Source organism: Oncorhynchus kisutch, linkage group LG4 (genome assembly GCF_002021735.2).
Source record: "Oncorhynchus kisutch isolate 150728-3 linkage group LG4, Okis_V2, whole genome shotgun sequence".
Classification (NCBI taxonomy): Eukaryota; Metazoa; Chordata; class Actinopteri; order Salmoniformes; family Salmonidae; genus Oncorhynchus; species Oncorhynchus kisutch.
This window is the reverse complement of record NC_034177.2, coordinates 81,993,834-82,017,322: the sequence shown is the minus strand read 5'-3', so window position 1 is coordinate 82,017,322 and position 23,489 is coordinate 81,993,834. Positions and strand designations below refer to the sequence as shown.

Genomic DNA, 23,489 nt, shown 5'->3' with positions numbered 1-23,489 from the left:
TTCACAACCAGTCAGAACAGAGATTCCAAATGCAGAACATTATTAACATGAGACCACAGGCATATACCTTTGTAATAGTGACCAGATAATAACACCCTTTAGTGGCCTATATCCTTCCAGATGGGTTCTATACATGTGTAGACGGACTCCCTGTGGAGAAAATGACCTGAATTCATGGTCTTTACAGGCTGGACACAACACTGCAAGGCTGGTGGGGGATCAGTAATGTATACAGTTTATTGTTTTCATGTAAGAAACGTTGTTAGTCATCACCACATACATCAGACAGAGTTGACTGGATTATTACGTAGAATCGTCCCTCAATTAGTATAGAAAAGTCTTTCACATTCACGTCATACTAAAGTCTTTTCATTACGCCTTTGCATTTCCAGTCTTCTTCATGTAGAATATTGGATTCCATATGTCAGTGTTTAGACTGTTGTCTGATGTATCAGCATGAGGAGAGGTGGTCTCCCAACCCACAGGCATTCTCTATTCTAATTACTGTTCTATTCTAATTACTGTTCTATTCTAATTACTGTTCTATTCTAATTACTGTTCTATTCTAATTACTGTTCTATTCTTATTACTGTTCTATTGTTATAACTGTTCTATTCTAATTACTGTTCTATTCTAATTACTGTTCTATTGTTATAACTGTTCTATTCTAATTACTTTTCTATTGTTATAACTGTTCTATTCTAATTACTGTTCTATTCTTATTACTGTTCTATTCTTATTACTGTTCTATTCTTATTACTGTTCTATTCTAATTACTGTTCTATTCTAATTACTGTTCTAATTACTGTTCTATTCTAATTACTGTTCTATTCTAATTACTGTTCTATTCTAATTACTGTTCTATTCTTATTACTGTTCTATTCTAATTACTGTTCTATTCTAATTACTGTTCTATTCTTATTACTGTTCTATTCTAATTACTGTTCTATTCTTATTACTGTTCTATTCTAATTACTGTTCTATTCTTATTACTGTTCTATTCTAATTACTGTTCTATTCTAATTACTGTTCTATTCTAATTACTGTTCTATTCTAATTACTGTTCTATTCTAATTACTGTTCTATTGTTATAACTGTTCTATTCTAATAACTGTTCTATTGTTATAACTGTTCTATTCTAATTACTGTTCTATTCTAATTACTGTTCTATTCTAATTACTGTTCTATTCTAATTACTGTTCTATTGTTATAACTGTTCTATTCTAATTACTGTTCTATTCTAATTACTGTTCTATTCTAATTACTGTTCTATTCTAATTACTGTTCTATTGTTATAACTGTTCTATTCTAATTACTGTTCTATTCTAATTACTGTTCTATTCTTATTACTGTTCTATTCTTATTACTGTTCTATTCTTATTACTGTTCTATTCTAATTACTGTTCTATTCTAATTACTTTTCTATTCTTATTACTGTTCTATTCTTATTTCTTATGAAAGATTACTCCTCCAGCCCACTCCCTCTGCTACCAAGATCAAAGCAGCCTGGACCTGGTTCCTATTCAATCCTAACGGTGTGTATTGATGTTCATAAGACAGAAACAAGAGCATGCCCGAGTGATTTAGCAGGAAAAAAATCTATTCACTTCCTAATTCAAGTCTGGATTAGGCTTTGTTTCATTTTATCACACACACAAGGTGCAGACAGCCACAGACAGGTCGTAAAACTTGATTGCTGAAGTCAGATCCTAAATTGGGTCTTGTTTTAATAACTTGTGGATAGAAGGTTTCCAAAACAGCACTTAACTCTGAGCATTGTGTTCTCCCTGCTTTTAGATTCTCCAGGGTGGTTTTTACACATCAAAGAAAATACATGGGGATATATGGCCCATTGAGGAAATCAATCTCACTGAAAAATCTATTTCAGCCAAGTCTCATTAAGAAAAGGAATGTGATGGTCACGTCGATGCGTGTTGAGGGATTTGTGTGTTTGTGTATGTGTGTGCGTGAGAAAGGAAGATTCAGGAAGGTCCATACTGAGCAGAAGGCAAGAAGCCAGGAATTCTCTTAGAACTGTTAAGTTAACAACGTTCCCTGAGAAAAGCTACAAACTTCCAGTCAGATTCCTGTCATTATTCCCATCAGATTCCCGTCAGTATTCCCAACAATCTGTACAGTCACTCACCTAAAGGGCCATACCATCGCCGACTCCTATGCACACAGCTCACACACAGCTCAGAGCCTAGTGCGAGGTGTCCACAGCTCAGAGCCTAGTGCGAGGTGTCCACAGCTCAGAGCCTAGTGCGAGGTGTCCACAGCTCAGAGCCTAGTGCGAGGTGTCCACAGGTGGGTGGGTCTCCTTCCTCTCATTGCCATGGGCAGCAGTGTGCACTGAAACTATCAACGTGGACAGAAACCACCATTGTGGAGCTCACAGCACAGGTGCACTGTCAGGTGTTGCAGTGCAGACAATAAAATGTGATTTTACAATGTCTAGTTACTCAGTGTTATCAAGTTGTCCTCTGGTAGTCTGTACTGTGCTACAGTACTCAAATCAAATTTATTTCATAACGCACTTTTTACATCAGCAGTTGTCACAAGCTGCTTATACAAAAAACCCAAACAGCAAGCAATGCAGATAAAGAAGCAGAGGTGGTAGGAAAAACTCTTTAGAAAGGCAGGAACCTAGGAAGAAACGTAGAGAGGAACCAGGCTCCAAGGGGTGGCCAGTCTAGTCGAAAGGGTTTGAACGATACACTGATTCTTTGGATTAGTGACATAAAGCAGAACAGGAGGAGTCAATATGTGGAATCACAGTGATACGGTAACAGGAGGAGTCAATATGTGGAATCACAGTGATACGGTAACAGGAGGAGTCAATATGTGGAATCACAGTGATACGGTAACAGGAGGAGTCAATATGTGGAATCACAGTGACATGGTAACAGGAGGAGTCAATATGTGGAATCACAGTGACATGGTAACAGGAGGAGTCAATATGTGGAATCACAGTGACATGGTAACATGAGGAGTCAATATGTGGAATCACAGTGACATGGTAACAGGAGGAGTCAATATGTGGAATCACAGTGATACGGTAACAGGAGGAGTCAATATGTGGAATCACAGTGACATGGTAACAGGAGGAGTCAATATGTGGAATCACAGTGACATGGTAACAGGAGGAGTCAATATGTGGAATCACAGTGATACGGTAACAGGAGGAGTCAATATGTGGAATCACAGTGACATGGTAACAGGAGGAGTCAATATGTGGAATCACAGTGATATGGTAACATGAGGAGTCAATATGTGGAATCACAGTGACATGGTCACAGGAGGATTCAATATGTGGAATCACAGTGACATGGTAACATGAGGAGTCAATATGTGGAATCACAGTGACATGGTAACAGGAGGATTCAATATGTGGAATCACAGTGGCATGGTAACATGAGGAGTCAATATGTGGAATCACAGTGACATGGTAACAGGAGGAGTCAATATGTGGAATCACAGTGACATGGTAACAGGAGGAGTCAATATGTGGAATCACAGTGACATGGTAACATGAGGAGTCAATATGTGGAATCACAGTGACATGGTAACATGAGGAGTCAATATGTGGAATCACAGTGACATGGTAACATGAGGAGTCAATATGTGGAATCACAGTGACATGGTAACATGAGGAGTCAATGTGGAATCACAGTGACATGGTAACATGAGGAGTCAATATGTGGAATCACAGTGACATGGTAACATGAGGAGTCAATATGTGGAATCACAGTGACATGGTAACATGAGGAGTCAATATGTGGAATCACAGTGACATGGTAACATGAGGAGTCAATATGTGGAATCACAGTGACATGGTAACATGAGGAGTCAATATGTGGAATCACAGTGACATGGTAACAGGAGGAGTCAATGTGGAATCACAGTGACGTGGTAACATGAGGAGTCAATATGTGGAATCACAGTGACATGGTAACATGAGGAGTCAATATGTGGAATCACAGTGACATGGTAACATGAGGAGTCAATATGTGGAATCACAGTGACATGGTAACAGGAGGAGTCAATGTGGAATCACAGTGACATGGTAACAGGAGTAGTCAATATGTGGAATCACAGTGACATTGTAACATGAGGAGTCAATATGTGGAATCACAGTGACATGGTAACATGAGGAGTCAATATGTGGAATCACAGTGACATGGTAACAGGAGGAGTCAATGTGGAATCACAGTGACATGGTAACAGGAGTAGTCAATATGTGGAATCACAGTGACATTGTAACATGAGGAGTCAATATGTGGAATCACAGTGACATGGTAACAGGAGGAGTCAATATGTGGAATCACAGTGACATGGTAACAGGAGGAGTCAATATGTGGAATCACAGTGACATGGTAACATGAGGAGTCAATATGTGGAATCACAGTGACATGGTAACATGAGGAGTCAATATGTGGAATCAGTGACATGGTAACATGAGGAGTCAATATGTGGAATCACAGTGACATGGTAACATGAGGAGTCAATATGTGGAATCACAGTGACATTCACACGTGGTCCTTCTGACAATGTGTACTGGGAAAGAAAACATTTTATACATTTAAAAAATATATACATCCGTCTCAGTATAACTGAAACCTGAAGACATCTGAGTGATTGGCTAACTACACAAAGATGAGCTGGGAATCAGCCCTGAGTAGATCTGTTCTCCATTACATGCAATCTACATCACCTGTCACCATGTTACCACAGAGCTGACTGCAGAGCCTTAACTACATTACAGCCCAGGTCTAAATGACTGTTACAGGCTTTTGGTTTATTCATTTAGTTCAAGGTTGGACTTTTAGCAGGTTAGCAGAGTAGGGCGCACCGACTGGTGTCACCTCATTAGTCAGTATGTGTTACAGCTCTGCTGGCTTGACCATCTCGTTAGTCGGAAGGTGTTTTACCTGTGCTAGCCCAGGTGATATTTAAGAGTGGCTGGCCCAGTGCTTCAGTTGTCTTGAGAGATGTGGAGGGCCAATAGTTTTAGTTGGCTCTCCCTATTTGATTTCTAGAAAAACGTCCATCTCATCTTCCCGTTTTGCTCTGCTTCCTGTCTAAGTTTGGTGTGAGTTTTTCTTTTGTTTGCCTCTTAGTAGGCGCTCATGGTGGGTGTCTTTCAGGGTACAGTTATTATTGCTAGTCAACTTTCAGTAGACACCCACATGAGTGTCTTTCAGAACCCCTCCTAAAATCCCACCTGTTTTGTTTTAGTTGTTGTGACTCTTTGTTAGTTTCCCTTTCTGTTTGAGCGACATTTTTCTTGCTGGGGAACGTAACAATGACCAATGCTTTGTACAACCGGAGCCTGAAAACTGCTGTGGCAGAGCAACATCAAACATCAGCCACGAGGTTCAATAAGGGAGAAACACACACACACATCCTGACACACACTATGATCGGCAGAGAAGAGAACCTTCCCACTTTTCCCAGTGACCCCTGCGCCAAGGTGAACTGAAGCATACAGGAAATACCTCGCTGCGACTTTCTGGTTCGGGTTTAGAGCCTTACACTTCAATGTCGGAGAGGGAGGGACAGGGGGCGAGAAGGAGAGAGAGAAGAGAGAGAGGTGTATTTGCATTATTATAACAGCTGATAGAATGATAGAAGACAAGTGAAATCTGAAAAGATGACTGAGCTGCAGGTTGTTTTTAATCTGTAGAGGCTAGTGGCAAGATGATGCGGCTTTAAGATTTGTGAATGACTAACAACTGGCGTGAACGGAAATGTGTTTTCCTGCGTTTGTTCTCGTAAATGTTGCTTGCTGTATGTTTTGACCCGCTTGCATGCAAACCACAACTAAGACAAAGCCAGCTATGTAGTTTCACAATGGAGATGTTTGTTTTTTCACATTGCAGGCTAGTACTGGCTCACTGTATGATTATGTTATTGACTGAAACGCTTTCCTTCAGGCCAGCTTACTGCAGCGCAATTAAACCAACATCTGCTTTTGCCCCAAAGTGTCAAACACAGATGAATGCTAAGCTTTATGTGCATATTGTCTGTGAAATCTGAAACACGCTATTAAATCCACTACTAGTGCTTTATGTCAGGTTTGACTGAGTTCATTTTGAAGGAGATTATAACATGTCAATTGTGGATAAGAAATGTTTTGCCACCTCAATGTCTATGTTTAGTAAATGGTCCATATCTATAGCAATGCAGGCACACAGAGAATGAAGTCACTCCTGTGTAGGCTGCTTGTTATTTAGGTAGAGGTCGCCCAGACGACAACTCAGGGGCGTTCCGACATTCCCAGTGGGATTCTACGCCCCCAGAGGGAATGTTGTCAAAAGCAGCGGTGAAACGTTCTCACACTGTAACCCAGTATTGCCAGGTCCTCCAGGCCAGGAAAGAGCATCATTTCCTCAACAACCACACCACTCTGTCCCGCTCAGGAGAAACCAGGGGTGCCGGATCGGCTACGGAGGCGCTGAACATAAAGCCCTTATACATAAGGGTGTGTGCATGTGTGCGTGCATGTGTGCAGGGGGCCTTGGGTGTCGATAGGACAGGGAGAGGCCAGGGAGGACTAAATCAATGGGACCACTCATGTATCAATTACTTAAAGTATCAAACAGCACTGAAGTGGACGGTTCACCTTTTTGACAGGCGTGAGTGAGAGAGAGGGGTAGAGGGGTAGAGATAGAGAGGAAGAGAGAGAACCCAGAGAATCCCTCCAGTTCAATATGCTCCAACAAAATTGTGCGAATATGGTTTCGATTTCTTAATGCCTATTAATTGCCTATACAAGGTGCAGATTTTAACTATACAGGGCTGTTACAAGTGTTCTGGGGAACACCAAACTTCCATTGTCAATCTAATGGAGTCTCATACCTCCTAATCTTGCATGCCAGCTTTAACATGAAATATTCACACAGTCGTTTGGTTCAGCAAGATGGCTTCCCCAACACTGTCATGCCATAACTACTGGCAAGAAATCAAGATGACAACCCAAAGTAAACAGACAGGAAGTTGGGGCGAGTTATGAAAAGCAGACACATCAGGCCACTAACGGCTGTGAGCGAAGTTGGGGGGGCAGACTTTGTCATGATAATCACCACACTGAACTTTAGACAGACAGAGAATGGGATGCTTTGGGAGTCAGGGGGAGAGATCAAGAGTTGAGAGAGGGAAACCTCCTACAACTGTTGCATTATGTCTGTGTGTGTACGCACGCATTAATGCTCTCCCTGACATGGGGGATGTGTTTGACTCCCAGACTGACACAGAGGGGACAATGGACCCCCATCAGGCCATACAACTCCACACAGCATAGCTGGAGGCCGGCCATCAAGACCTATAGACAACCTGCCAGTTACTATACACATCTATAAGAACTCTAACTGAGCTGAACACAGGAGACAAAAGAAAGGGTAGTGATAGGCAGATCAGATGTCAATTCCAGCAAAGTGAGATGTCAAACTTCATAAAGCATCTTCTGACTATATCCAACCATCAATGGAACCAGTGTAGCACCATACCCAGATCAACATGTTTATCCCCTGGAACTCTAAAGTCCTCCATATTCACAACAAACATCAAGGGAGACAAAAATGCAACTTCATCTGTAAAAAAGGCCTGCTCCCCTCCTCTCCCAATTTACCCTCACACCTTGATCTGTAAAAAAGGCCAGCTCCCCTCCACTCCCAATTTACCCTCACAACTTGATCTGTAAAAAAGGCCTGCTCCCCTCCTCTCCCAATTTGAGCTGTAAAAAAGGCCTGCTCCCCTCTCCCTATTTACCCTCACATCTTGATCTGTAAAAAGGCTCGCTCCAATCCTCTCCCAATCCCCTTCCCCCATGGGTAAAACCTACGGGGGAGGCAGAGAATTCTAAACTTGACCCTACCAGAAAGGAGGGGAACTCTGACCCTACCGGAAGGAAGGGAACTCTTGACACTGCAGGCAGGGAAGAGAACTGTGACCCTACCGCAATGTAAGTTAGGCTTTGTATTGTTGGGGATTTATTATGCTGTTAAGTGGACTAATTACATTGGTATTTTGCTACATTTGTAACTTATTGGTAATGCCATTAGCTTGTAGCCTTGTTAAGTTCAGACATGTCATCTCCTAATTACTGGATTGCCAACCACTAACTGTCGCATGTTTGTAGCTATAAACTCTCCCTTTATAAACGCAACCTGGCTCCACCTGAAAAACTCCAACCCTGCATTGAAATGGACTGATTGTTCACAAACTAGCTTGTGTGTGTGGCCCTTTGATACAGGGGGTTAAAGAGTGGAGAGGGGCAGAGGCCACAAAGGTACTCTGTCTGAGTCTGGGAATGTGGTTACCTGCATCACTCTGTGGCAGGGGTCTAATTTCACAACACGCACGCATACATGCACGCAGAGAAGCTGGATGTGATGGGGGTATCCCTAGGGGGAATGGGGTTTGTGTGCTACCCATTCAGACCAGGACAGAAGGGACAAAAGCCCTGACAGGCAGTCACATAATATAGTGATGGATTTAGGATAGTCATTGTTCCTCTGACTGTTCCCTAGGAAATTACATAGAGCTGAATAAATGGTAACAAAATGTAGAGACACAAACACAAAAATGTCTATCTTCTCGTGACCCACCATGTAAGAAGTACAACTGTTCTAGGCAGGATACAGTCTGTGACTAAAAAGGAGTCAGCTGCAGCTCCCCACCAGTAGTAGTAGTAGCAGTAGTAGTAGTAGTAATAGTAGCAGTAGTAGCAGTAGTAGTAGTAATAGTAGTAATAGTAGTAATAGTAGTAGTAGTAGTAGTAGCAGTAGTAGTAGTAGTAGTAGTAATAGTAGTAGTAGTAGTAGTAGTAGTAGTAGTAGTAGTAATAGTAGCAGTAGCAGTAATAGTAGTAGTAGCAGTAGTAGTAGTAGTAAATAATCAACTGTATTATTTTAATCAACAGTGTATTTTTTTTATTTAACTAGGCAACCATGTAGTGCCTGGGCAAAAATTAAGAAAGTGCACCCCTGGAGTTTGGGGTTACTCTGCCATAAACAATGAAGCTGAAACCAATGTCTTGTTATGTGTTCTCGGTTACACCTGGAGTCCTGACCTCGAACTTCCAGGACACCATTTCTGATTGATTCATCTAAGGACATGCCTGACAACCAAACTGATATTTCAGAACGTATTAAAATGGAGGTTAACGAACGTTTGGTTTAAACGTCAGCTGTGTCCTTGTAGTCTTTCCTTTCTAAAGCAGTACTATGGGTCAGGGTGAGCCACTGCAAACTTGCTCACAGGGTTCAAAAGTGGAAAAACATCTATGATTATCTACTGTTGCCTCCTGGTGGTTTATTCAGTCTATTACATTTTTCTAGATTCTAAAATCTCTTAATTAACAGACATCACATGCAGAATTATACACGTATATAATAGTTTAAATACACTTCTAGCCAATAAGCATTTTCCATACGTTTCTACCCTTCATTGCAATATTAATAACATCTGTATATCAATGTTAAATCAAAATATCTAGTACACGTTTGTTTTTATACACAAAAAGGCTCTAAAAGATACAGGACAAAAAGACAAAACAATAAAATTGACCACTTTAATTCTGCAAAGGACAACCATAGTCAATTTTCAATAGAAAAATTAAATGCACTAGGCTGCTTTGGGCTCATTTCTCAAGTTTTTCTCTCATCCAGGAATTCATCACCACCATCATCATCCCTGTTGCACAACCTTCATCTGAGAAGAGAGGGACAGAATCATAGCTCCTCACAGTTCTACAACAACCCAATAACAGAAAACACAGAACTTCTAGAACATCCAGAATTTTACAACAGAACTCCAGTAGTATTCTCATACGGTTTTAATCTAGAATCAGAACCATTATATCTGTGGTCAAAAGGCAGGACCAGACCTGAGGCTGCATTTCTTTTGATGTTAGTGGAGACAGTCCGTTTATGGTTTGGCTATGCATTTACTTCCCTTAACAATAAACCAAAACACTAAACAATCCCAACGTGGACATAACACTTACTACCATGGTCTCACAACTCCTGGGATAAACAAAGCTTGTTACTGGAATAGGCCTCAGAGACTGAGGTTTCACATAAGGAGCTGCATGCAAAACTATGGTCGTATTTATTGGGCACCAAACGGAAGCAACCGGGCCGAAACAGGGAGATACTATCTGAACATATACAATAAGAATCTCATTCTCGTGTTCCGTTTCAAAACGCTTTGCTACGTTGTTCCCTAATGAATACGACTCATGTCTCAGAACAATGGCAGCCAGTCAGTTACAAAGAATAACAGTAGAAAATACAGAATAACTCATGAGTTTTATGATCAGCCGTCAGTAGAACAGAGTTAAGAGAGAAGAGGAACATGTGATAAAGCAATTCTGTTGACTCATCAAAAACAGTTTCTTCAAGGTCCTAATCCCTGAAACCTCCCCTTCAAATATCAGTTTATTTTAAATATATTTTTTATGAATCCACTTGAACATAAATAACACCATTATTGCTAATTAGAAGTACGTACAACCAGGGTTCTCCCCTAAGAATGTAAGAGGGGTGCTGTGCCACCTTGTAGACTGGTTGCGCCATTATGTAAATTCTCTTTATTTGTTGTAATTTAAGCCAATTTTCTCTCTCTCTTGATTACAGAAAATGGCAGTTCGAGGTGTTAAAAAAAGCAAAAATCTGCCCCCTGCCACCATACTCAGCAGTACAACCTTGTTCAAAAATCCCGGAGAGAACCCTGTACAAGTCACACATACTGGGATCAACATTGTGGTACTATTTGGGCAAGGCAATGAACGGGCAATACAGAATAAAACAAAACATTCAAATGATCATCATCAATTGAGGAAGCGACTGAAATCTAAAACTAATACCGTAAACAAAGAAGCACTTCACAATGCCATGCACACAATTTCTAACAAAAATCATTTTTTAAATATCACTTTTAGAATGCATTATAATAACAGAGAATCAAACTGTAAATGATATCAAAACAATTAAACAGTGAGGTTACATGAAAACATTAGAACCAATTAAGTGAATGCCTGTCCCAAATGGAACTATATTCCCTATATAGTACACTACTTTGACTAGAGCCCTATAGGTTCCAATCAAAAGCAATGAAATACAAAAAGAATAGAATGCCATTTAGGATTCAAACAATGAGAATCTATACATGGTCCTGGTGGGGGAAAACAACAACCATGGGTCCAAATGAAACTCAATCAAATGATGCTTGTTTTTAGCGCATATTTACAAGGTTGGTAAGAAACGTGTCTGATTAGACAACTCACTCACTGTCCAACTCCTTCATTAATTCATCTGAACCATTGGTTGTTTGGGATATTTGGTCAGGGGTGGCTTCTGTGGGAACCTCCTGGAATGAGAGAAACAAGAATTCCTCAGTTCATTTCAACATACAAAAACACAACAGCATTTGGCGGTATTGGACAAGCTAATGATTTCATTATGAAAAGTCCACATTATAGCTGTACTGCTTATCAATGCATTATGTAACAGTGAAGCTTCGAACTTGTACGACGAGTACTTTTGTATCATCAAACAGCTGATTACATCACAAATCCTTTATCACAAAAACTTTACCATAGAGGACCACTTTGGAAACTAGTGTTTTAATTAATATGTTTAAGTGCCATTCTCTGGATATACAAACTACACTGAACAAAACGCAGTGCTGGTACCATGTTTCATGAGCTGGAATAAAAGATCCCAGACATTATCCACACATAAAAAAGCTTATTTCACTCAAATTCTGTGCACAAATTTGTTTATATCCCTGTTAGTAAGAATTTCTCCTTTGCCAAGATTATCCATCCACCTGACAGGTGTGGCATATCAAGAAGCTGATTAAACAGCATGATCATTACACAGGTGCACCTTGTGCTGAAGAATATAAATGGCCACTAAAATGTGCTATTTTGTCACAACACAATGCCACAGATGTCTCAAGTTGAGGGAACGTGCGATTAGAATGCTGACTGCAGGAATGTCCACCAGAGCTGTTGCCAGAGAATTGAATGTCCATTTCTCTACTATATGCCACCTCCAACATTGTTTTAGAGTATTTGGCAAAATGTTCAGGTCTCACAACCATAGACCATATGTATGGCGTCGTGTGGGCAAGCGGTTTGCTGATGTTAATGTTGTGAACAGAGTGCCCCATGGTAGCGGTGGGGTTATGTTATGGGCAGGCATAAGCTACAGAACAACGAACACAATTGCATTTTATTGATGGCAATTTGAATGCACAGAGATACTGTGATGAGATCCTGAGGCCCATTTTTTTTTTTAAAGGTTTCTGTTATCAACAGATGCATATCTGTATTCCCAGTCATGTGAAATCCATAGATTAGGGCCTAATGAACTCATTTCAATTGACTGATTTCCTTATATGAACTGTAACTCTAAAATCTTTGAAATGGTTGTAGGTTGCGTTTATATTTTTGTTCAGTATACATCTTGCTGTATATGTTTTTACCCAAATAAACCTAATTCAAGATCCGCAGAACGTAACTCGAAATGTAATGCAAATCTCCCATTAACAACGAACCAAATGCAGCAACTGTAAGGTTCTTTCTCTCTCTTAACTGTGAAATGCTTTACTTACAAGCCCTTAACCAGTAGTGTAGTTCAAGAAGAAGAAAATATTCAGCATGTAAGCTAAAATTAAAAGAAATAATACAAAGTCAAAAATAAGAATAACAAGCCTATAGACAGCGGGCACCGGTACCGAGTCAGTGTGTGGGGGTACAGGCTAGTTGAGGTAATCTGTACGTGTAGGTGGGGGCGAAGTGACTATGCATAGGTAACAAACAAACAGCGAGTTTGAACGGGAAATACAGAATAACAGCAAGTAGCAGCAGTGCACAAGAGGGGGTCATTGTAAATTGTCCGGTGGCGACTTTTATCAATTGTTCAGCAGTCTAATAGCTTGGTGGTAGAAGTTGTTGAGGAGCCTTTTGGTCCTAAATATAACTTGGGTGACTGGAGTCTCCTCTGACACCGCCTATTATATAGGTCCTGGACTGCAGGAAGCTTGGCCCCAGTGATGTAATGGGCCGTTCGCACTACTCTCTGTAGCACCTTACAGTCAGATGTCGAGCAGTTGCCATACGGTGATGCAACTGGTCAGGATGTTCTCGATGGTGCAGCTGTAGAACCTTTTGAGGATCTGGGGACACATGCCAAATCTTTTCAGTCTCCTGATGGGGAAAAGATTTTGTTGTGCCCTCTTCACGACTGTCTTGGTATGTTTGGACCATGATAGTTCGTTGGTAAGGCGAACTCCAAGGAATTTGAAACTCTCGACCAAGGGTCCACTACAGCCCCGTCGATGTTAATGGGGGCCTGTTCGGCCCGCCTTTTCCTGTAGTCCACAATAAGCTCCTTTGTCTTGCTCACATTGAGGGAGAGGTTGTTGTCCTGGCACCAGCCTGCCAGTTCTCTGACCTCCTCCCTATAGGCCATATCATCATTGATCAGGCCTAACACTGTTGTCGTCAGCAAACTTGATGGTGTTGGAGTCATGTTTGGCCACGCAGTCGTGGGTGAACAGGGAATACAGGAGGGGACTAAGTACACACCCCAGTGTTAAGGATTATCGTGGCAGACGTGTTGTTGCCTACTCTTACCACCTGGGGGCTGGATCCAGTTGCAGAGGGAGGTGTTTAGTCCCAGAGTCCTTAGCTTAGTGATGAGCTTCGTGGGCAATATGGTGTTGAACGCTGAGCTGTAGTCGATGAACAGCATTCTCACATAGGTGTTCCTTTTGTTCAAGTGAGAAAGGGCGGTGTGGAGTGCGATTGAGATTGTGTCATCTGTGGATCTGTTGGGGCGGTATGCAAATTGGAGTGGGTCTAGGGTGTCCAGGAGGATGCTGTTGATATGAGCCATGACCAGCCTTTCAAAGCACTTCATGGTTACCGATGTGAGTGCCACTGGGCGGTAATCATTTAGGCAGGTTACCTTTGGGCACAGGGACTATGGTGGTCTGCTTGAAACATGTAGGTATTACAGACTCGGTCAGGGAGAGGTTGAAAATGTCAGTGAAGACACTTGGTCCGTGCATGCTTTGAATACACGTCCTGGTAATCTGTCTGGCCCAGCGGCTTTGTGAATGTTGACCTGTTTAAAGGTTTTCTTCACATCGGCTATCGAGAGCGTTATCACACAGTTATCCAGAACAGCTGGTGCTCTCATGCATGCTTCAGTGTTGCTTGCCTCGGAGCATAAAAAGGCATTTTGCTCGTCTGGTAGTCTCGCGTCACTGGGCAGCTCACATCTGGGTTTCACTTTGTAGTCAGTAATAGTTTTCAAGCCCTGCCACATCCGACGAGCATCAGAGCCGGTGTAGTACGATTCAATCTTAATCCTGTATTGACACTTTGCTTGTTTGATGGTTCATCTGAGGGCATAGCGGGATTTGTTATAAGTGCTCGGATTAGTCTCCCGCTCCTTGAAAGCAGCAGCTCCAGCCTTTAGCTCGATGCGGATGTTGCCTGTAATCCATGGCTTCTGGTTGGGATGTACGTACATACACCATCATCGATCCACTTATTAATAAAGCAAAACAGTCCAGTAGTGTAGCATCCGCGTCATCGGACCACTTCCATATTGAGCAAGTCACTGGTACTTCCTGCTTTCGTTTTTGCTTGTAAGCAGGAATCAAGAGGATAGAACTGTGGTCAGACTTGCCAAATGGAGGGCGGGGGAGAGCTTTGTATGCATCTCTGGTGTGTGGAGTAAAGGTGGTCTAGGATTTATTTTTCCCAGGTTGCATATGTGACATGCTGGTAAAAAAAATCTAGAACTGATTTAAGTTAGCCTGCATTAAAGTCCCTGGCCACTAGGAGCGCCACTCATGTCTACGAATAAATCAGTCAACCAGTCAATCAATCGTACCTTCTTGAGGACTCCCTGAAGTTCATTCATGGCATTGCCCAGGTTGTTAAGTGTCTTGCTAAGCTGGTTGTGGTAGACCGTGTTCTGTTCCTCTGTGGTCCTGAGGTTGTTCTCTGTCTGGCCCAGGGTTCCCTTCACCTCCTCCAGATCTTTAGACAGGACTCTATTAGCAGATACCAGCTGGAGGATCTGCTTGGTGTCCTCGACTGGAACACACACACACAAATTAATGAGAAAATGTATTTAAAATCTCAATGTCTAGGCTTACTTCAAATTCAAGAACCTTATGCATTGTCAATGTTTATTTAAATTTCAAGACATTTCTACAAGAAGTTTTCCGAGAGCGAGTGAGCAAGCGAGAGAAAGGAGTAGTTTTGCTACCACCTTGAATAAAGGAGCAAAATGCTGTACTTCTAGTTGAACTACTACAAATATCAGGTCTGAATCCTAACTTAAGACACACTACTGACATCAATAAGGGAGTTGATTAAAGTCTGAATTTTGTGTTTTTAAGTTGGGATTGTGTTGGAGATAAGTGGATTGTCCTACCCATTTTGGAGTCCTGCACCATTAGTTTCTGCTCAATCTCCTCCCTGGCCTTCTCACTCTTGTCCAGTTTCTGCATCATGCTGCCCACATCCACCATGGCTCCATTATACACTATCAGACTGCTGCCTCCTCCTGACTCACTAGCCTCTGCTAGCGCTGCCTGGCCACGAGAGACAAACATGGGCAGCAACGCACGGTTACCTGAGGGAGGGGAGAAATAGGGAAAACAAGGGTAGAGGTAGAAAGGAAGAGAGAGAGGTGGAGGGAAAGAGTCAAAAGTGTAGGACTCAAAATAAACCACACTCCGTCAGTTCTTACTATGTTAGATATTCACCTAAATCACTGGTGAAGGAATAGATTATTCTGTTCAACATTAGTGAAGCTTTAAAATGCTTTGAGACGAGTCATAAAGAGAACTATTAACCCACTCCAGTATCTCCTTCACTCACCTAGCAGGTTGTCCAGCAGGCCTTCACTGAAGGAAGGAGCTGCCTCGTCTTTAGCTGCGTCTGTTAGTTTACGGTAGTAACACGACTCTCTTACCACTGGCTTGTTCAACAACTTCTTTACCTGCAAATTAATTAACATTATAAAAAGGGCTAACTAATTATCACTCGCATATATTGTGACAAATATATTTTATATATATATATATACACACTGCTCAAAAAAATAAAGGGAACACTTAAACAACACAATGTAACTCCAAGTCAATCACACTTCTGTGAAATCAAACTGTCCACTTAGGAAGTAACACTGATTGACAATAAATGTCACATTCTGTTGTGCAAATGGAATAGACAACAGGTGGAAATTATAGGCAATTAGCAAGACACCCCCAATAAAGGAGTGGTTCTGCAGGTGGTAACCACAGACCACTTCTCAGTTCATATGCTTCCTGGCTGATGTTTTGGTCACTTTTGAATGCTGGCGGTGCTTTCACTCTAGTGGTAGCATGAGACGGAGTCTACAACCCACACAAGTGGCTGAGGTAGTGCAGCTCATCCAGGATGGCACATCAATGCAAGCTGTGGCAAGAAGGTTTGCTGTGTCTGTCAGCGTAGTGTCCAGAGCATGGAGGCGCTACCAGGAGACAGGCCAGTACATCAGGAGACGTGGAGGAGGCCGTAGGAGGGCAACAACCCAGCAGCAGGACCGCTACCTCCGCTTTTGTGCAAGGAGGAGAAGGAGGAGCACTGCCAGAGCCCTGCAAAATTACCTCCAGCAGGCCACAAATGTGCATGTGTCTGCTCAAACGGTCAGAAACAGACTCCATGAGGGTGGTATGAGGGCCCGATGTCCACAGGTGGGGGTTGCGCTTACAGCCCAACACCGTGCAGGACGTTTGGCATTTGCCAGAGAACACCAAGATTGGCAAATTCGCCACTGGCGCCCTGTGCTCCTCACAGATGAAAGCAGGTTCACACTGAGCACGTGACAGTCTGGAGACGCCGTGGAGAACGTTTTGCTGCCTGCTACATCCTCCAGCATGACCGGTTAGGAGGTGGGTCAGTCATGGTGTGGCATTTCTTTGGGGGGCCGCACAGCCCTCCATGTGCTCACCAGAGGTAGCCTGACTGCCATTAGGTACCGAGATGAGATCCTCATACCCCTTGTGAGACCATATGCTGGTGCGGTTGGTCCTGGGTTCCTCCTAATGCAAGACAATGCTAGACCTCATGTGGCTGGAGTGTGTCAGCAGTTCCTGCAAGAGGAAGGCATTGACGCTATGGACTGGCCCGCCCGTTCCCCAGACCTGAATCCAATTGAGCACATCTGGGACATCATGTCTCGTTCCATCCACCAATGCCACGTTGCACCACAGACTGTCCAGGAGTTGGCGGATGCTTTAGTCCAGGTCTGGGAGGAGATCCCTCAGGAGACCATCCGCCATCTCATCAGGAGCATGCCCAGGCGTTGTAGGGAGGTCATACAGGCACGTGGAGGCCACACACACTACAGAGCCTCATTTTAACTTGTTTTAAGGATATTACATCAAAGTTGGATCAGCCTGTAGTGTGGTTTTCCACTTTAATTTTGAGTGTGACTCCAAATCCAGACCTCCATGGCTTGATCAATTTGATTTCCATTGATCATTTGTGTGATTTTGTTGTCAGCACATTCAACTACGTAAAGAAAAAAGTATTTAATAAGAATATTTCATTCATTTAGATCTAGGATGTGTTATTTTAGTGTTCCCTTTATTTTTTTGAGCAGTGTATATACCTGGGCTCTGGACAGATGTAACCCCAGTGTGTGTGTGTGTACACCTGAGCTCTGGACAGATGTAACCCCAGTGTGTGTGTGTGTGTATATACCTGGGCTCTGGACAGATGTAACCCCAGTGTGTGTGTGTGTGTGTATATACCTGGGCTCTGGACAGATGTAACCCCAGAGTGTACATGATGTCCTCCAGGTCTTTCTCCAGTAGATATCCACAGTGGCTCTGGTCAAAGTAGACAAAGGCCATGAGCAGGTCCTTGTTGTAGGTCACCATCTGCTTCTTCTCCTTGTCTTTAGAGGACCCCTCTTTGGACTTCCTGTCGTCTCTCCTGTCCCTGTCGTTAGAGTCCTCATCGTCTTTATCTGAGAGAGGGCAGGAGAGGAGCGCTTCAGTGCAGAATGAGAGGGCAGGAGAGGAGCGCGTCAGTGCAGAATGAGAGGGCAGGAGAGGAGCGCGTCAGTGCAGAATGAGAGGGCAGGAGAGGAGCGCGTCAGTGCAGAATGAGAGGGCAGGAGAGGAGCGCGTCAGTGCAGAATGAGAGGGCAGGAGAGGAGCGCGTCAGTGCAGAATGAGAGGGCAGGAGAGGAGCGCGTCAGTGGAGAATGAGAGGGCAGGAGAGGAGCGCGTCAGTGGAGAATGAGAGGGCAGGAGAGGAGCGCGTCAGTGGAGAATGAGAGGACAGGAGAGGAGCGCGTCAGTGGAGAATGAGAGGACAGGAGAGGAGCGCGTCAGTGGAGAATGAGAGGGCAGGAGAGGAAAGTGTCAGTGCAGAATGAGAGGACAGGAGAGGAAAGTGTCAGTGCAGAATGAGAGGTGAGGAAAGTGTCCGTGCAGAATGAGAGGACAGGAGAGGAGCGCGTCAGTGCAGAATGAGAGGACAGGAGAGGAAAGTGTCAGTGCAGGATGAGAAGACAGGAAAGGATTGTGTCAGTGCAGAATGAGAGGAGAGGAGCGCGTCAGTGGAGAATGAGAGGACAGGATAGGAAAGTGTCAGTGCAGGATGAGAAGACAGGAAAGGATTGTGTCAGTGGAGAATGAGAGGACAGGATTACCATGTGTACCATCTTCATCGTCGTCGTCTTCGGCCTCAAGAGGGTCATACTCCTCAGCATTGGTGTTGTTGCTCTCATCCTCCTCCTTCTCCTCTATAGACTCCTCCTTTTTCAGCACCTCCTTCTCTTCCTTCTCACCCCCCTCCTCGCCCCCCTCCTCGCCCCCCTCCTCGCCCTCCTTCTCGCCCTCCTTCTCGCCTTCCTCCTCGCCCTCCTTCTGGGTTAGGAAAAGACATAACAGGAACAAGTTAGAACAAGCAGACCGTTTGAAAATCCAAGCATTTGAATCATGGCGTAAGCTTGTATTTTAAGTAAGCTACAATGTAAACTGCTTCATGATCTAGTAAAACTGTCAATATGACTAAAATTCATCTTCAAGAGCTATGAGCCACCCACCTTCCTCTCCTGTTCCTCTTCCTTTGCCTTCTTCATCGCCGGCTCTCCGTTCTCCTCCTCGCCTTTCTTCACTTCCCCCTTCTGCCCCGCCTCTTTCTGCCCCGCCTCTTTCTGCCCCGCCTCTTTCTGCCCCGCCTCTTTCTGCCCCGCCTCTTTCTGCCCCGCCTCTTTCTGCCCCGCCTCTTTCTGCCCCGCCTCTTTCTGCCCCGCCTCTTTCTGCCCCGCCTCTTTCTGCCCCGCCTCTTTCTGCCCCGCCTCTTTCTTGGCCTTCACCTTCTTGTCTTTCTTGTCATCCTTGCAGGGCACAGAGGCCAGGGCCTTGAAAATCCTGTAGCCAAAGTCTCTCTGTAGCATCTCATTAAACAGCTCCGCGAACAGAGACACCTGGAGAGAAAAGACAGCAATATTTGATGCAAATCTGTACTTCTAGGCATCTAAATGAGTGTTCAAGTGTGTATGTCCTGAATGTGTGCGTTGTCTCACCTCGAAGGAGTGTTCCTTGTTGTCCTCCAGTCTGTAGTCCAGCAGCACGCTCAGAGACATGACGCTGCAGTCAAACTTTCCGCTCTTGGCCGCCCAGTTGGGGTGAACGATGATGGTGGGCTCGTCTGGCAGGACGTAGCGCTTCTCTCTGCGCTGGCGCTCCAACTCCTCCTGCTTCTTCCTTTCCTCCTCCTAATGGACAGACAGACAGAGGGAAGGAGAATCAGAAACAAGTAATCAGTCGATCCTTTCTAGTAAACCAGCCATAGTGATGCTGTTGGTAAGTGTGTTAACTGTAGCTGTGCATTAAAAGCATACCTCTGTCTAGCTTTTGTGCTTCTGTCTATAAGTACATACACTAGCCGAAGTGCCCAAACCTCCTGTACCTCTCTGTCCTCCTCTATAAGTTGAGGCACCTCCTCCTCCGGGGCCTGGCTCTCCGGTAACTCGGGCTCCTTGGCCTCCTCCACCTGCTCTTCCACCTTCAACTGCTTGGTGAGACGGGCAATCAGCTGGGACTTTAACCCCTTAGAGCTCAGGGAGCGGGACTCTAACTCCTTACGAAGGTCATTCACCTACAGCAGAGAGAGGTGGTTGGTCAGTTCAACATTAAGCATTATGACACATTTTGAAAAGTTACGGAACTTGCCCATTTACAATGTCTCTTGCATATGGATTGCATATACAATGTGATTCAAACTATTTTGTGCTGAACAAACGTTGCAAGTGAGCAGTATGCAGATTGCGGAAGCCGCTTCTTTTGTATCACTTTACGACGCAGCAACACGTCAATCAACACATCAACACAGGAATGAGCCACACAATACATAAGTGCATAACAAAAAAATATATGCACACCAGGAAACTTCCTGTGGAGAAGCAAATTATATACAGGAATGTACCGTCATGACTTGTGATTAGTCTATTGTTAAGATGGTTGTGAAGTTGCATGGCTAGAGAGATGAGGATGTGGGTTCTGCCTCTGACTCGCTTGCAGTGCCAAGGTTATGGTATTTCCTGCAGTGATCATCACCATACACATTCAAAAAACATGTAGACTATGTACTCACTCTATTGTAAATCTCTTTAAATAGAAATATCTGCTAGGTGTCTTTGAAAGTCAAAGTAATTCACTTTGTATTGACTGAGTAATATTCAGTCATTTCTCAAGTAAGGGCTATTCAAAAATCAAATACTTGAGAACCCTACCTTCATTGATTTCGGATCAAGCTTAGCCCAGTGTGTGGGAGTGGTCACCTCCTTCGAATCTTCTTCATCCTTCTCCTCTTCCTCCTTTGAGAAAGAACCATCCAACCGAGACAGAAAGAAAGAAAGAGAGGGACAGCACACCATTAAATCACCACTTCTTCTGTCGTTTAAAAAAAAAGTTGATCCGTGCAAGAAGCAAGGTTCACATCCTGTGTCTCTGATAGTTTCTCTGGTCCTAGTGAGTATCTCTGGGATGATAAAGTAGTCCTCTGCTACTGCAGGGTGGGTAGGTAGGTAACACAGGGATACCACCCTCTAGTTCTATATAATAAAACCTTTATCAAACCAACGGAAAACCAATGCCCCCGCCCCCCAGCGGCCAATCAATCACGTTCTGTGGAACACAAAAAGGTAAATCAATGACAGTGGGTTCCAAAGGGGATGTGGTCTGTGTAGTGGAAGCTTCATCAGGTTCAACTCAAAGCTGGTGCCCCCAAACTCAGTGTGTAGCTTAACTGTCTGTATGGAGTTCCCTAGCTAGCCATCCTAATCTAACATGGATTCTGATTAGGGACAGTTCTGGATTCTGCATTCTTTTGGTTCAGTTTAGGTTCTAGAACATCATAGAAAACCTTATGTCAAACCAACTGCCCTGGAACAAACCAAGCTCTAGATACAGTCCAATCAAAAACAGGGACAGACAAGAGACAGAACTTAGGGGAGGGGATTTTCTCTCCTTTCGAATTCAGCAGATATTGAAGTTAACAAATTATTATAAAAAGGAAACAAAATCTAGAACATACACACATCAACGCAACTGGCTCTGCAGGTTCCAGTAGAATCCTCAGTAATTCCAAGCAAAGAATCAAATGTCATTTTATCCACCCCACTTGCAAGTAGACAATTCCAAGCAGGGTCATTTTTGATTAAATGTGATAATAACACAAGCAAATTAAAACTTAAGCTATATCCAGTTTGGTACCCAATTATGAGACATTTCTAGAGCTGGAAGCTGATTGGCCAGTTGCGGCGGTATCGATCAGATACAACCTAGTCTCCTTCCACTGTGTGTCTGCCGAGTGTGAGGGCAGGGAGGGGTGTAGGGCGGGGAGGGTGGGGGTAGGAGCAGGTAGCAGGACGGTAGGAGAGGAACTGAACCTAAAGGGGGTATGGTAGTTCAGGATTCTGCCTGCATTGTGTGTATTTAGGTGTGTATAACATATGTAGTGTGTGTATCTGGGGTTGTTGTGTCTAGTGAATATCCTGTGCCTGTGTTGGTCCTGTGAGAAGCAGGGGAAATGAGAAGAAAGGGATTAGCGGTTCAGTGCCTGTTCTCCATCAGCCTCCTTCCTCTCGGCGGACAGCTTCTCAGCCAGCTGCTCCCGGAGTCCCCGCGACAGCCCCTCCCACTCTGAGCGGGTAGGAAGACAATGCCAAACATCCGGGAGAAACAAAACCACTGTCTCCACATGTGCGGGCACTGTCCGCCCCTTGTGAGTCTCCTCAGGGCGATGATAGCGAATCTCTGCAAAACGATACCTGTCGCAAAGGAAGAAGGCGCATTGGAAAGAAACATTCCAGTCAGGGACACACATCTCTTAAAAACAGGGCTAGGGCTAGCCTAGGCTACATTCCCCCAAATGACTTTTGAACTTGTTACAGTATCCCCCCAACACAAAGAACACACAATTAGCATAACGGAACCCAGTCCGCAGCTCTCCATTGGTTGTCAGGGGTAACGGTGGCCATTTTGGTCAATTTGACAGAAAAACATCACCCCTGGTAACACCCCCAAAACCACCCCAACCCTCGCCTTCAGCCAATTAAAGCTCAGTATTTCTCTGTTGCGACTTCGCGGAGGGGTGTTTTTGAGAGAAGACACAGAATCATAGGACAGGACAGTGAAAGCAAGAAGTTAAATATGTAAGATATTTAACAGAATGAAAGGGGGAAAAAAAATCAACACAAAAAGGTTATTGTGGCGTCTTCTGGTCCGGGAGACTGCTCTTTGAGCCACAGAATCAATCACTCATTCATCCGCCCACATAGATATACAAAGATGGAGAAAAGCAGGACGTCATCATACCGTAGCCAACGGGACATATTGCGAAACAAAAAATTATTAAGAGGCAAATCAAATGACAGAATCATAGTCATTAACGTCCAAAAGACAAACCAACAAAAAAAAGCACCCATCCAAAGTGTCAGATATCGATATTAAGCGTTGGAAGGTGAGAAAACCATCACGGACCGTCACCATTTGTATTTTTTTGGTAATAATATTACCACAGGTCTAGTTATATAGAGAAAAACGACTGAGACAGAAAAGAGAGAAGGGAGGTTGAGGAGAAGAGCAGGACTTACCACTGAGTGCAGAGACTCAGGTCTATGCCTGTGAGGGCCTTACAACAGCGTATGGCTGTCTTTATGAGCACAGCCGGGTCCTTCTCAGGGTCCACTCCATCCAGGGAGGGGGACCAGTGGCCCCCGATGGCCATAGCCTCGTCCTTACCCCGCATCCCCACCAGGAACTGAGAGAGAAATAGAGAGACAGAAGGACAGAGAAATTGGAAAGAAAAACAAGTTTTTTTTTAATTAAAAAGAAGCCTAAGCTATGCAACTTACTCATAACTACTACATACTGTACGAACCAGTGGA

The 23,489-nt window shown here is 43.7% G+C and overlaps 1 protein-coding gene across 7 annotated transcripts in view; it reads right to left on the bottom strand.

Moving 5' to 3' along the window:
* Window positions 1-9,560: 9,560 nt before the first annotated feature.
* Window positions 9,561-23,489, bottom strand: part of LOC109879061 (cell division cycle and apoptosis regulator protein 1-like) — a 34,085-nt gene continuing 20,156 nt past the window's right edge. For all 7 annotated transcript variants that reach the window (XM_031823796.1, XM_031823799.1, XM_031823795.1 and 4 more), the window contains 12 exons: window positions 23,196-23,362; window positions 22,160-22,370; window positions 20,832-20,915; window positions 20,009-20,197; window positions 19,623-19,814; window positions 19,140-19,523; window positions 18,744-18,960; window positions 17,836-18,053; window positions 15,917-16,037; window positions 15,468-15,668; window positions 14,919-15,124; window positions 9,561-11,373 (listed from right to left, as the gene is read on the bottom strand). In XM_031823796.1, the coding sequence (XP_031679656.1) occupies window positions 11,287-11,373; window positions 14,919-15,124; window positions 15,468-15,668; window positions 15,917-16,037; window positions 17,836-18,053; window positions 18,744-18,960; window positions 19,140-19,523; window positions 19,623-19,814; window positions 20,009-20,197; window positions 20,832-20,915; window positions 22,160-22,370; window positions 23,196-23,362 (2,277 nt within the window). In that variant the 3' untranslated portion in view covers window positions 9,561-11,286. The remainder of the gene's footprint in view (window positions 11,374-14,918; window positions 15,125-15,467; window positions 15,669-15,916; window positions 16,038-17,835; window positions 18,054-18,743; window positions 18,961-19,139; window positions 19,524-19,622; window positions 19,815-20,008; window positions 20,198-20,831; window positions 20,916-22,159; window positions 22,371-23,195; window positions 23,363-23,489) is intronic.